The 13,911-nt window shown below is 63.1% G+C and overlaps 1 protein-coding gene across 1 annotated transcript in view; it reads left to right on the top strand.

Moving 5' to 3' along the window:
* Positions 1 to 8,111: 8,111 nt before the first annotated feature.
* The window catches only part of COG7 (component of oligomeric golgi complex 7), a 65,909-nt gene continuing 60,109 nt past the window's right edge, over positions 8,112 to 13,911 (top strand). The window contains exons 1-5 of the mRNA XM_023520091.1: positions 8,112 to 8,204; positions 9,156 to 9,279; positions 10,406 to 10,509; positions 11,674 to 11,754; positions 12,204 to 12,254. Of these exons, the coding sequence (XP_023375859.1) occupies positions 9,264 to 9,279; positions 10,406 to 10,509; positions 11,674 to 11,754; positions 12,204 to 12,254 (252 nt within the window). The 5' untranslated portion in view covers positions 8,112 to 8,204; positions 9,156 to 9,263. The remainder of the gene's footprint in view (positions 8,205 to 9,155; positions 9,280 to 10,405; positions 10,510 to 11,673; positions 11,755 to 12,203; positions 12,255 to 13,911) is intronic.

Here is a 13,911-nt window from a genome sequence, read left to right as displayed (position 1 = left end):
TGGCTCAGTGAGTAGCGGGCGCCCCGTGCGCGAGGCCCGCTTCCCGCCTCCCTCCCCGCAGGAGGGCGTGGGGGGCGCCGGGGGCCCCGAGGGAGGCCCCGCCGTCCGGTGGCGGTGCAGGAGCAGTACCGCAGTGGCCGCCGTCGGCCGGGACTTTAGTGCCCACCCAGCACCCAGCTGCCGCCTTTCAGCCGCGGCCACCGGGGTGTGCACCCCGTTGTAGCCACGGGGACGCTTAGACCCGAGGGGACCCCTGTACCCTTGGGAGCTGGGAAGGGTCTGTGCTGCCGCCTTTCAAGTCGGAACCAGCCCTTTCTTCTGACCGTGCGTGTCCACTCTGCGCGGACCGCTTGTGGGTCGTGCCTCGCGCAGGTGGACGCCCGTCCTGGGGGGCCGGGTGTCACTGTCCCCGTGCTGCCGAGGAGGACTTGAGAGTCGGAGGATGAAGAATGCGCGCCTTGTCTCGGGCCCGCTCGGTGCCTAACACGGGGTCCTGCTCACAGGCATTTCTTAGGGGGTCCCGGCTGATGAGAACAGCGCTCGTGGCAGTGCGCACAGGGGCGCGCCTGCGTGGCGAGCGGTGACAGGAGCTGGTTTGTTTTCCTGGGGACTGTCTCAGCAGACGTAGCATTTGAGTGGACAGTGGAGGCGACAACATTTCAGACACAGGAAACCGCGTGTGCAAAAGCTGGGGACAGGAGGCTGGAGCATTCTGGGAGCAAGGTCAGTGCCGCTGGAGGCCAGAGCCTCCGGAGTCCGCAAAGGAGGCAGCGCGCTGACTGGGGCCACTCCCCAAGGGGCTGAGCACGTTGGTTTACCCCGTGGGGCGGGGGGATATCGGAGTTTCAGCGGGAGAATTCCTGGTCAGGGGTACCTGTTAAGTCATCCATCACCTGCAGCCCCGTGGAGCTGAGCTGGCTAAGGAGCTGAGGCTTCAGGCAGGGAGAGCAGGTTGAGAGCCCTTTTGGATGTAGGGCCAAGGTACTGGGATGGAGAGTAGGAATAATGAGCCCACTCGGTCTGCAGACAGGAGGCCAGAGACCGGATGAGTGGGGGCGGGTCCCTGGTTTCAGCCCGGCTGCTGGAGGCTTGCAGATGCCTCACCGGCAAGCAGGAGCTGGTTTAGGGAGGTTGGGTGCTGCGGCCCAGGTGGTCGCTGAGCCCCAAGTTGCGTGAGGTCTGGAGGTGAGCTCGGGCTTCAGTGAGCCTGTCCAGGGGGCCGTGAGTACGAAAAGCATTGGCTACAGCGGACATTGGGGGAGCTCGGCCGTTAAGCGGACGGGAATCGTAGCCTGAAGAACTGGAAGGCAGACTCGGCAGGGGCAGGGCTGGGACGGTGGGCGTCTGGGTCTCAAGGGAGGGCCGTAGTGGTAGGTAGCTTCGCTGCTGAAGGGTGGACTAGAGTGAGGAAGAAGGGGCCCTGGGCACTGGCAACGAAAAGCCTCGTGGTGAGACATCTTTGAGTTAAGTGGTGGGGACGAGGTAGCCTGGGAGGAGCTGGAGAACAGGAGGCTTAGGCTGGAGTTGCGGAAAGGTCAGATGGGCGGGGTCAGAGGATAGGGAGCAGCTGCCCTGCCAGAGGAGGGAACTGTGACAGCCCAGGGCGGTTCGTCCAGCCTTTTCGGGCTGATGTCCCAAGGTGGCCGGATCTTCCAGGTTTTCAGATGGGGCTGAGAACCGATATTTTTATGTGAAGTCTCTTGAGGTTTTAAAAGCTGGCACTGGCTTTGAAATGCGAAGTTTGTCAGGTGGGTGCAGGCCGGGCAGGAGTAACGTGGGGAGGTGTTGCCGTGGCCACCAGCACCCCACCCCACCCGTGCTAGGGGCCGAGGTGGAAGAGGCTGGGGATGTTTGGGAAGGGCTGGTGACAGGCACAGAGGGGAGCCCCGGACCCTCAGGAACAGGGTCTCACCCTCGCACTGCTGATGCTCTGGCTCTGGTCGTGGGGCCTGTCTCGTGTGCTAGGGGTTCGGAGACTCCCTGGACCCGCTCACCAGGTGCTGCTGGCACACACCCTCTTCCTGGTTGTGACCACCACCTGAGACATTGCCAGATGCCCCGGGGGAGAGGCCAGGGCACCTCTCCCCGGCCCACCTGAGGTCCTCAGAGTTCCGACTCTGGAGTGTTGATGGGACTTCAGACACCTGTGTTTTGTCATCTCAAGGTCGCATGACCCCCCGCCCCCAAGAGGAGCAGAGAAAGTGGACTGGTTTAAGCCAGACGCTGAGGGTGGGGTGCGGCCGCTAGAGGTGGCACAGCGGAAGGACGGGGCAGAGAGGTGTGGCGAGGGCGGGAGGGGTGGAAGGGCTGCACCTCGGGCCCAGGCTGGACGGAGAGGGACGTCACTGAGGTGGCTCTGAGGACCACTGGACGGCGGGCACTGACACAAGGCACTGTGTGTCTAAGACGGAAGTGAGAATGAACCCGCCCGCCGGTCGTGAGGGTCAAAGGGGTTAACACCGGCCAGCACTCAGGACAGTGCCTGGCACACGCCTGGCACACGGCACACAGGAAGTGGCGGGTTTGCATCTTTAGTTTCTTCAGTTGCGGGTGGCAGAAAGCAAAGGCGTATTGGCTTACCAAGGAAAATAAAGGAAGGACACCGGACCTAGACCTGGGGGGGGACAGGCCCCCAGAGGAATGTCAGGAAGCTGGTCCCAGAAGCTTGTGCTTTAAAGATACGCACAGCAGCTTCCGCGCATTCTGGAGCCCCCCGCGTGGTTATCTTGGTCATCGCTTCGTGTGACTGCACACGGAGCTGCCTCCTTCTCCCAGACACTTCGTGGGCTGTCGTCCGCCTGAGCAGTCCCCGGCAGTGGACAGTCTGCTGCTGAAGGCAGAGCGCATTGTCCAGCTCTCTGGGACGCTGGGCTTGCTAGTGAGTGTGGCCTGGGAGTCGGGTCTCTGAACCCCGTCCTCCCTTCCGCCTGGGCCTCCTTCAGCTGCTGTCCCCCTTCCAGGCCCACTGTCAGGCTTCCCTCGGGGGTCAGGAGTGTCTGGATGGCAGCGTGTTTATACCCCCAGCTGCTCCGGGCCGAGCCCATTCTTTACCTTGGAGGCCAGCACAGGTCAGCCCTGCGGCGGGTCTCAGCTTTCAGCAAGTGCCTTATGGAGTGGCTGCTGGCTGGGCGGGTTGCCGTGTGCCTCCTGCAGGGCGACCCCCCACTCCAGGGGCTACTGCGGAAGGATCGAGTTCCAGATGCTCCCCGGAGACGGCTACCCACAGCCTCAGGGCTCCCAGAACAGCGCAGGCTGCTCCTTGGGCTGGGTCGGGGCGGGCCCTGGAGGTCGGGTGGCAGCTGGTGCGAGATGATCTCCTTTTTTGAATTAGGCACTCTGGGGTGAGGACTTCACTCACAGCTGGATTCTCAGCTGATTTCCCCTGAAGTGCCCAGACGGTGCCTTCACTAAGCCCGTCCGTGGCGGCAGCGCCACTTGCCCCGTCCCCGTGCTGGGTAAGCAACCCGCCTGGGTGCAGGGGTGGCCACTCTCAGGCCTGTGGGCTGTGACCGTGCCCACTTTGACCCCTGGCTGCTCCTTGGGGTCACCGGTGCCAGCAGCTCTGGCTGGTGGCTGTGGCTGGTCCTCTGGGAGTCGTGTCTTCTGGAGAAGCTCCGGGCTTCTGAAATAGCTCCGCAACTAGGCTTGCGTGTTGGAAGCCCCAGTGATTTCAGTACTGGAGCGGCCATCTCCTGGATCAGCAGCGTGTCCAGCTAACTGGCTGAAGTCTCATAGTAGGAGACGAACCTTCCATTCATTTGTTCAGTAAACACCTGTCCTAGGCAGGGAGCCTGTGAGGGTGGCGGACCTCGCCTCGGGGAGCTGATGGCTCAGGGGCAAGAACGGCAAAGAGGCTGGCTCCCAGAGAGGCCCTGCCTTTGCAGGGGGCTGGCACTCCACCGGGGGACGCGTGGGCCCTGGCGCTGGCCAGACCCGGGACCGCATTTGTGATGGTCGTCTCGCTTCGTGGCTGGGTGGGTTTCTCCTGTGAGGTAGTGAGGTCGCAGGACCAGCCTCAGTTCTGAGGGTTTAAGGACAGGGGTCCTTGGGAAACACCCAGCCTGGCATCTGGCTCGCAGCAGGTTCTTACAAAAGGCGGGTGTGGCGAATATTGCTGTTCTGCGGGGCTCTAGGAAACCTCGAATGAATCCTCAAGTTACAGATAGAAAAGCAGTGCTCACACCTCACAGCTCTCCCTGCTGCTTCGCGGGCGTCGGGCTCCAGGACGCGGCTGGGCCACCCAGAGACCCAGAGGCTTGTTCCTCTCCCGGGAGGAGCCGGTGCCCTTCGTCCTCTCTGCACCTGGCGGGGAGGGGGAGGGCTGCGTTCGCAGACCAGTGGGTCCGCCTGCTGTTCTCTGCCGCCAGGTCTGGTCCTCGTGGACTTCTGAATGCCTTTGAGGTGTCAGCCACCCTGACCTTGCAGTGAATGGAAAACTTAAGGAGGCGTACACAGTGTGGAATTATTTTCGATGGGTCAGACCCCCTTAACCAGAATCTCTGAGAATCACTGTTTTCCCTAATTTATTTTGTGAGTGACTATCCTGTGCTCACGGGCAAGGGTTTGCACTGGCTCTGTTGGGAACGCGTGGCTCCTGCCATGGAGAGTCGGATTCCCCCGAGGGGTAGAAAGGCGTGAGTGCGTGTTTGTGACGTGAAAGGCAGAGACCGAGTGTTATGACAAACAATAAGGTGAGCTGTTCTTTATTGATTGCCTAGTATTGGCTACTGTACTGAGCACTTCAGACACGTCTCTTTTACCTCTTGTGTCTGTCCTGGGAGACACCCTCTCCTGACTAGTTGAGGAGCAGGCTCAGGGAGCCGAGGGACCGGGCGGAACCGGTAAGGGGCGGAGCTAGAGCGCCTTATCAATGGACAGGGAGAAAGGGTCTTGGGAGGGAGCAGAGGCGGCTCCCGTTTTGGGGGCGGGAGGAGAAGAGAGGCCTAGAGAGTGTTTGAGAAGGAGGGGCTGGGACCCGAAGGGTGGGCAGTGTTCCCAGACAGAGCCTGGGAGAGGAGCCCGGAGGACGGAGGATGGGGAGGCGGAGCTGCGTGGGAGTCGAGACCCCATCCCTCGCTCTCCTTTGCCACCTTCTTTCCCTTAGAAGGAGCCGGTGGGTGGGTCCTTTGAGTCTCACTCTTGAGCTGGGGACACCCATCACTTCCATGTGACGTGAACGTGACCGCAGTGGGAAGTCACGTGACAGGAACGTGACTGCAGTGGCAGGGGCTACACTGCAGTTCCCTGGGGTCTGGAGTGACCGGAAGGGAAGGGGATCAGGGACTGGACAGTGGGGAAGGAGGTTTGAGCGGGGAGAGGGTGTTCAGTGGCCTGGACGTCTTTGCAGAGCTGGGAGGAGCTCGGTCAGGGCCAGGAAGCTATTCACTGGAGAGGCAGGTGGGCCGGGCTGGACATGGGGTCTCAGCGACTCCTTTGTGAGGGCGTGGCCTGGCTCTGCTGGGTGGGGACCTGGGCAGGCATCCCCGTTGGGTTGCTGGGTGGGGCTTGTAAGGGGCTACAGCAGGGAGAGAGGAAGAAGCTGCGGCCATCTGCACCGGGGAGATGCACACCCCAAACTCCAGGGCGGTCAAGGATGGCCCGTCCCTCGGTGGGCCGTGGCCTCCTGTCAGCCGTCTGGTGAAGCCCCCTCCGGGTCCCTCCTGCTCCTGGCTGTGCCCTGATGCCCTGCCATGCTGTGTCCTCGGGTTTCACCAAGCCCAGGGACCCTGGCGTGGATGGCTCTGGGCCCCTGGGAATGTGGGCGGTGGCAGGGAGGGACAGCGTCTGCGGAGTAGGGGAGAGCAGGTCCCCTGCTCAGACTGGACGAGCCGTGACGCATGGCGAGGCGTCTTACGCAGGGTGGCCAGGGAGGGCGTCACACGCCAAGGCGTTCATGTAGGGGTCCTGCTTTTGGAGAGATGGAGGGAGGGCCACGTAGAGCCACCCAGAGCCTCGTGGTATGTTCCGTCCTGTCACAGCTAAGAAACTTACACGTGGCCTCCAGATGCCAGCCCTGCTTGTCCTTGTCACAGGGCCACAGTCAGGGAGCCCGGACGAGGGCACAGAGCAGGCATGTGCAGGCCACCCTGCATTGGGAGTGGAGCCATCCTGGGCAGTAGCTTGTCAGCTGACCTGCTTGTCTGGTCATCAGCCTGTACTGGTCGAGGCCATGTCGTGTGGCGGACACTGGACTGATAATGGTGACGGCACGGGCTGTCTGCTTACTGGGTCTGATTCCCCAGAGGCGTGATATCGCAGCTCTTGGCTGCCGTATTTTTGCGGGGGAAGGAGACGTATGTTGTTTATTATGCTTTAATTTTTTTATTTTCTTGGCAGATAAAGCCACAGACCCAAGTGTGTCAGAACAGGACTGGTCAGCTATCCAGAACTTCTGTGACCAGGTGAACACTGATCCCAATGGGTAAGGTGACTTCCACACACACTTGACTCTGGGACACCTCCAGCTGAGCGGGAGCCGTCTCTCTCAGAACTGTTGTAACAGCGAGGCTTTCTCTCGTTTCTTCCCTTTCACGGTCCACTGACAACAATTGTTTTTCTAGAAATAGCAAATTCGTGTTTGTTTGTTTGTTTGTTTGTTTGTTTTAAATATTAGAATAGGCAGTCTGTGACTGGCCGTCGTCTGAAACAAGTTAAATAGTGCCCTAAACAGCACGTGGAGGCGACCTCAAAAGGGTTTGCAGCTTCAGGGGTGTGCTGGCCGGGACGGGGTGGGAGCAGCGGAGGACAAGAGATGCATGCCTTCCGCAGGGCTGGGGGTGTCCTTCCTGGAGAAAAGGTGGGGGGCTGGGGTCGCTGTCGGACCTGCCTCCGGAGCGTCTGGTGGGACCGAGGCGCGAAACCATTAGTCCAGCTGTTCACTCGGCATGTTGCCGAGTATGCAGCGTTTTGAGATGAGCAGAAAGTTCGATCGTGTTTACCAGACGTTCACCGTCCCACAGGCCGGTCCCCCCAGGCCGGCCCCCTGCTCAGTTTGCAGCTTCAGGGATGCCCTGGCCGGGACGGGGTGGGAGGGGGCTGGCTGCCTTCAGAGGCCTGTGTGTGGGCTGCATGCCCATCACGTCCCACCTGTGTTCTGGGGCCGAGCTGGAGGGGGATCGACCCGGCCCGGTGGGCTCGGCACGTGGGCGAGTTCCTCGTCTCCGCCCGGAGTGCAGGCGTCTTTGCTCCCTGCAGCCCGACCCACGCGCCCTGGCTGCTGGCCCACAAGATCCAGTCTCCGCAAGAGAGGGAAGCTCTCCACGCCCTGACGGTGAGCTTGCCCCGCGCCTCAGGCCCGTTTCGGCACAGTGGGGTGCCTGCGGTTCCTGCTTGCTGCCCAGGAGCAAGCAGGCTGCGGGGAGCCTGGGCTCCGATGCCCGCCTCGATCTTCCTGGAGGGTAGCCCCGAGCCCGCTGTGGGGGAGGCAGGGGCCGGTACTATGCCTTCTGGCCTTCGTGGATCAGGGCTGGCGAGGTCAGGACCCAGGGGCCAGACCAGTGACAAAGGAGCAGCCCTGGGTGAGGCCCGGAGCCCTGCGGCACACACGCCCGGTCTGGGGCGCCAGCTGCTGTTGCCAGACGTGAGTCTGAGCCCATCGTTGCAGGAAGCTCCTGCTTTGGAAGAGAAACTATAAGTCTAGACCTTCACCCGAATTCTCTGGATCAGTATTGGTGATTAATTTGAAAGGTGAAACAGCGTGGGCCGTGTGGGTACACGTGCCCTTGGAGTGCCAGCGCGAGGCTGTGGCTTAGCAGGCTTGGGCCTCGCCTGTCACGTGTTGCCTCTGTCACGCGCCCGAGTCTCCTTAAAAGATGGGGTCACCTTAGGAGACACATCCCACTGAGCTATTTGCTGGGCACAGACCTGTCACAGCAAGAACAAACACATGTTTTTTTCTTAATCTGAAAACGTCACCACTTCTCTCAAACTCAGCGGCCTCACAGTCTGAGAAAACGCTTCCCCGGTTCCGGGGGTGCCGCCAGGCCTGGGGTGCTGCTGGAACCAGCGGCTGCCCCGTACCACGTTCCCTGGTTCTGGGGGTGCCGCCAGGCCTGGGGTGCTGCTGGAGCCAGCGGCTGCCCCGTACCGCGGCCCTGTGTCCGCAGGTGCTGGAGACGTGTGTGACCCACTGCGGAGAGAAGTTCCACGGTGAGGTGGCCAAGTTCCGCTTCCTGAATGAGCTGATCAAAGTGCTGTCCCCAAAGGTGAGGGTCCTGGGCCTGACCGCCCGCCCCGGCCCTCTCGCTCCTGCCGCCCGGCTCTGCTCACGGCAGGCCCGCTGGTGCACGAGCCCCGCAGCCGTGTCGGGCTCGTGGGGGCAGAGGGAGGAGGCCCTGCATGCGGAGCCCGCTCACCCCCGATCGCTGGCCTCGGTGGGCGGCATCTCCCGGGCCCCTGTAGGGGTGGCCTGGCGGGTGGGTGGGTGGGCGACGAGCAAGGGGCTCTAGCTGGGAGACCAGTGTCCTGGGAGAGATGGCACAGGCACCAGGTGTGGCTTGAAGTTCACGCACTTCTGGCCTTGTCCTCTGCACTCTGTCCTGCACCTTCTCGGGTGACCGCCCCCGGCGTATGCTGCATGTCCTCCAGCGGAATGCAGTCCATCCTGGCGCCAGCCGCCCAGCCAGTGCAGACCCTGCTCAGGCAGAGCTCAACCTTCCCAGACCACTCCAGCTTTAGACGTAGCTGCGAGTCTCGGGGGTCCCCAAGTCACTGCTCTCTGCCTGACCAACTCCAAAGTTAGGGGTCCTGGGACCCCCTCCCTGGTTCCATCATTACTGGAGAGACCAGAACAAAGGACAGCACTACACTCACCTTTCACCGTAAAGGGTACAGGCGGCAGGCGCAGGCCTCCGTGCCCTCCGCCGTGGCGCCAGGCCCGGGCGGCAGCCTCCCGGCCCAGCCATGTGTCAAGCAGGGGCCTGCCTGCTCCTTGCTCCGCAGCCTCAGACGGAGTGGCGTAGGCACGGCCGATTCGAGCCTCAGCCGTGGTCTGGGACTCTCTGCAGCTCCCTCCCGTCCTGGGGTCGGGATGAGGCTGACAGTTCGAACCCCTCTGGAGGAGCACAGGACACACAGACAGGCCCCCTCCCCCACGCGGTGCGGCCTGTCCTCTGCGCACCACCCCCCGCTGCAGTAGTTCTCACTCCCCTCTTCAGTACCTGGGGTCCTGGACCACGGACAAGGTGAAAGGGAGAGTCATTGAAGTGCTGTTCAGCTGGACGGTCTGGTTCCCAGAGGACATCAAGATCCGCGACGCCTACCAGATGCTGAGGAAGCAAGGTGCCGCCCACGCCTCCCTTCGCGGTCCTGGTTCCTTCGCGGTTCTGCGTGTCCAACGCTGGGCACCTCGTTGGTCGGCGGAGACTGAGGCGCGAGGCGACCGGGAAGGGCAGGCCTTGCCTCGCGGCGGGCAGAGCCGAGCCGGGGCCGCGTGGTGCGGCTGGGCGGCCCTCACTGCGCCCGGTCTCGGCCGCGGGCCACCGTGCTGCCGTCCATCAGGCGTTGTCGCGGCCCTCGCGGCCATCATCGCCCGGTCCTTGACTGGCCAGCCCGGGGCTGGCAGCGTCTTCACGGCTCTCCTGAGCCTCATCTGAGGCAGGCACCTGGTCCCTGGTCCTGGCAAGGCCACCCGTCATCCCGCCCCACCCCGCCCACAGCACTGTCTCTGCAGTCTGCCTGCCTGCTGGAGTGGGGTGTCAGGGCTGCTCCGAGGGCTCCCGGGTGCTGGCCCCCAGCAGTTTCAGACTTTCGGTCTGGAGAGGGAGCAGCCTCCGTGAGCCCCAGTGCCTTTGCCACCTCTGCCCAGAGGCCCCACCCCGGCCCGGAAGCGGGTTTTGAAACGTGGGCTGAGCCACCCGTGGTGGTGGTACCTCTCCCTCTCCTCCGAGGCACGTCCTTTCTTGGACTCCAGGTTGCTTGCTTGTCGCCCTGAGACCGCGGCCCCCTGCAGGGTTTCAGAAGAGCCGTTGCTGCCCAGTATCCTGTCAGGGTCGGAGGGCGCAGCGTGCCTTTCTGCGTGGGAGCCGGGGTCACGCGCCCCTTGTCTTGGGCCCTGCGGAGGAAGGAGCTGGCCTTGTGACAGACTGATTCCCCTGTCACGTGCACTCCCACGGCTGCTTCCCGGGTGCTGGGGTCCTGCAAGATTCTGGGCCCTGGGAGGTCACACGCCGGCGTTGAGTGGTCAGTGCGTTTATGGCCACAGACCACTGGCCGTGACTGCGGCTCTGCCCTTACTCAGTCGCTCTGACGTCCCCGTCTGCATGCTGGTTCCGTGGACTCTGCGAGGGAGGACATGGGGCTGTGGGCGGGTCTGGGGCCTGCCCCCTTCAGGTCGTCAGCGGTGTTTGCCCCGCAGGAGGCGGTAGGTCCCGTGTGGGTTCTTAACTCCCCGAACTTCACGTTTTAGGGATCATAAAGCAAGACCCTAAGCTGCCAGCGGACAAGATCCTGCCCCCGCCCTCTCCCTGGCCCAGGAGCTCCATCTTTGATGCCGACGAAGAAAAGTCGAAGGTGAGGACCTCCTCCCGGGCCTCGGGGCCGGCCCGGAGTCTGACCACAGCTCTTCTCGTTGGGCCTCTGGCTCCAGGCCACAGCATGGGAGGACAGAGGAGGGCCCAGTGAGCTCTCTGGAGCAGGTTCTCAGGAGCGAGGTGGCACCAGCTTGGGGCGTCGTCTTCGTGGGTGGGCCAGGTTATATGCCACGTTCTCTGTGTCTGCACCTTGTCTGCACGGTGCCCCTGTGGGAGGAGGGCACGCGGGGTGACCCGGGTGGGCAGTGCGGTGTCAGCCGTGTGCTGTGGGCACCACAGGGTGGGGGGCGGTGGGCGTATGTTGGCTTGGGTCGCCTCCAGCACAGCGAGCCTGAGCCCACCTGCCGCTCCTCAGAATAGCTGCCCTTCAGACACCGGTGTGGGGTGGAGGCCTGGATCCTGGGAGCCTCAAGTGGGAAGGCGCCCGAGGGCACCGGTGGGCAGGGCACAGATCTCAGCCGCTCACCAGGTCTGGAGCGTGCAGGCCCGTGAAAGCTCCAGGCTGCGGGTGTCCTTGGGTCCCCCTTGCAGCCGTGCCTCTCACCGTGGCCCGCCTTCGGGTCCAGATGCTCTGTGGCCGCGCAGTCGCTCTCTGGCTCCTCTTGCTGTGGCCGCAGTGACAGGGGGGAGGAACAGGGAGGAGCAAAGTCCCGAGTCGCTGTGCACAGCTGCTTCCACTCCCTGGGGCTCGGAGTCCCCACCTGTCCAACAGAGCGGAGGAGCTCTGGGTGCCAGGCTTTCTGTTGGGCGCCAGGGGTAAGGGAACAGGGTCCCCAAGGCCTTTTGAATCGTAGAGCCCACAGTGTGGGACAGCCTTGGCACTGTGACATTGGGGCCGGAGAGTTCACTCGCGTGTCTCTAGCACCCCTGGTCTCTACTCACTAGATGCCAATAGCATCCCCAGGTGTGCCAACTGAAATGTCTCCAGACTTGGCCAGGTGTCCCTGGGGGATGCAGTCTCCCCTCGCCCCCCGTGCCCACCGAGCACGGGTCTGTGGGGATAGTCGTGATGCTCGCAGCCCCGTCCCGCTGTGAGGGTTCTTCGGTCAGATGCCGCGTGTGGAAGGGGTTGGCTCCTCTTGCTGACGCTGCCTCTGGCATCGACACGGCCGGCTCAGTGCCACCCGCTCTGTTCACGCTGCAGCTCCTGACGAGGCTTCTGAAGAGCAGCCATCCCGAGGACCTGCAGGCCGCGAACCGGCTGATCAAGAGTCTGGTCAAGGAGGTGGGCGTCCCCCGCGTCCGGCAGGCCGGCATGTGAGGCCGGGCAGTGTGCGCGCGCGCGTGTGTGTGTGTGTGCACGCGCGTGCACGTGTGCCGAGCTGGGAGCAGGCGTGGCCTCCTGGCCCTGAGCTGGGACAGTGCCTGGGAGCAGGAGCTGAGCCGTGGTGCGCGCTTCCCAGCACCTGTGTCTGGCGCTCAGCGCGTTTCAGACACTTCTGTCCCGGTGACAGGCATCGTGCGACAGAGTCCGGGTGTGGGAACTGTTTCTCAAGGATCGAGGCGGGAGAGACAGAGGAGGAGGTCGCCCGTCCCCAGCGGCACGGTCTCCCCTGGGAAGCCGGGCCCTGCGTACTGTCTTCGCCCACCGAGCGGACACTGTGCCCCTGCCGTCCCCAGCGCGGGCTTTCTCCAGGGCTTCCGCCCCCTCATGTCCATGCTCTTCCCCAACAGGAGCAGGAGAGGTCGGAGAAGGCGTCCAGGAGAGCCAGCGCCGTGGAGGAGGTGCGCAGCCACGTGGCGGCGCTGCGGGAGATGCTGGGCGCCCACCGCGGGCCGGGGCCGGCCCCGCCGGACCAGGGGGCCCTGCAGGTAGCCACACGCGGGAGGCGAGGTCGTGGGTTTCGACATGTGTCCGTCCTCACGGCCGTCATCACGATCAAGACAGTACACGTGTCCCTCGCCCCAGGTGTCCTCGCGGGTCCTGGCATCCCTCGCTCCCGCTCCCCCTGTCCCCAGGCAGCCGTCGGATTGCGCGTTCTTGTTCGTCTGTATTTCCTAGACTCGTGTCAGTGGGCCGTGGCAGCTCGTGCCCTTTAGGGTCTGGCTCCCCTGCATCAGGCCGGCATAATTTTTGAGATCCCTTGAGTCTGTACCCAGAATCTGTTCCTCTTCCACGCCCAGTGGTGTCCACGCTCGCGTGCACCACCGTGTGCCCGCACTCACCCGGCGACGGGGCCCTGGGCTGTTCACAGCTTTGGGCGATCGTGAGCTCAGCTGCTGTGGCCAGTTGTGTACAGAGTTTTGTGTGAACGCACATCTTCCCTTCTCTGGGGTAGATGCTCAGGTGTGGGATCGCTAGTCATGCGCTGAGCGTCCAGTTAACTACGTCTTGAGATCTTTTTTTAAATAGCATCTTTGTTGAGAATTCACACGACGTTAAGCAGCCATCACACGATGTAACTGGAATACCTGAATCACCCCCCAAAGAAACCCCGTGCCTGTTAGCCGTCCCCCTCCACCCCCCGCCCTGTTCCCGCAGCTCCAGATGACCGCTGCTCTGTTTCCTCCGTGGACGCGCCCGTTTGGACGCGGCGCGTGAACGGAGCCCGCTCCCTGCCCCGCCTGCGGTCTCCGCGTCCCTCGCGGCGTGTGTGCTTCGTTCCTTTCTGTGGCTGAGTGGCAGCGCTGTGTGGCTGCGCCACGTCTCAGCGCGTCCTCCGTCAGCCGGGCGTCGATGCCCTCACTCAGGTCATTGTGGATGTCGTCAGGTCAGGGACACTCGTGTGCCAGCTGTTTGTGGGAATGAGCTTGGATCCTTCCCGGTGAACCCCAGGAGTGCGTGGTGTGGTAACTGCTCATCTGAACAAGCGCCGCCGTCTGCCCGATCGCTGCGCCGTTTTCAGTCCCTCGGGCCGTGCGCGGGGGTCCGCGTTTCGCACCCCGCCCGCCGCTGTGAGCGTTGGTCCCGTTAACAGCCGCCTTCCCACTGTGGTTCTGCCTCGTGTGTCTCCGGGGCTCACGGGCAGCTTTCCTTCACGTCTGTTGGCCACGTGTGTCATCTTCGGAGAGGCGTCTGTTCGTGCCGTTTGCCCATTTTTGAGCTGGGTCGTCTGTCTACTTTTGAGTCAGCAGAGTTTTTTATCCTGAGTACAAATCCCTTATGTTTCCCCGTTACGTGGGCTGCATTTTCACTGTTTTGACGGTGCGTTTTGCAGCAGCAGCTTTAGTTCTGAAGTTCAGTTTATCGTTTTCTGTTCCGTTGATGCTTTGCTGTCCCAGCTGAGGGGCGCCGCCTGGCGCAGGCAGGTGGCGGTGACGGTGACGGTGACGCGCGTCTGAGGCCCCCGCGGGCCCCCTGGGCTCAGCTCTCTGCCTCCCTCTGCAGGCCGCCTCTGTCCTCCGCGCTGTGCCGGCTTTCCCCGCTGCTGCGCTGGAGAGC

The sequence above is a fragment of the Pteropus vampyrus genome, unplaced genomic scaffold, assembly GCF_000151845.1.
Source record: "Pteropus vampyrus isolate Shadow unplaced genomic scaffold, Pvam_2.0 Scaffold247, whole genome shotgun sequence".
Lineage (NCBI taxonomy): Eukaryota > Metazoa > Chordata > Mammalia > Chiroptera > Pteropodidae > Pteropus > Pteropus vampyrus.
Note: the sequence above shows the minus strand (reverse complement) of the source record. Positions and strands in the feature narration are given on the sequence as shown.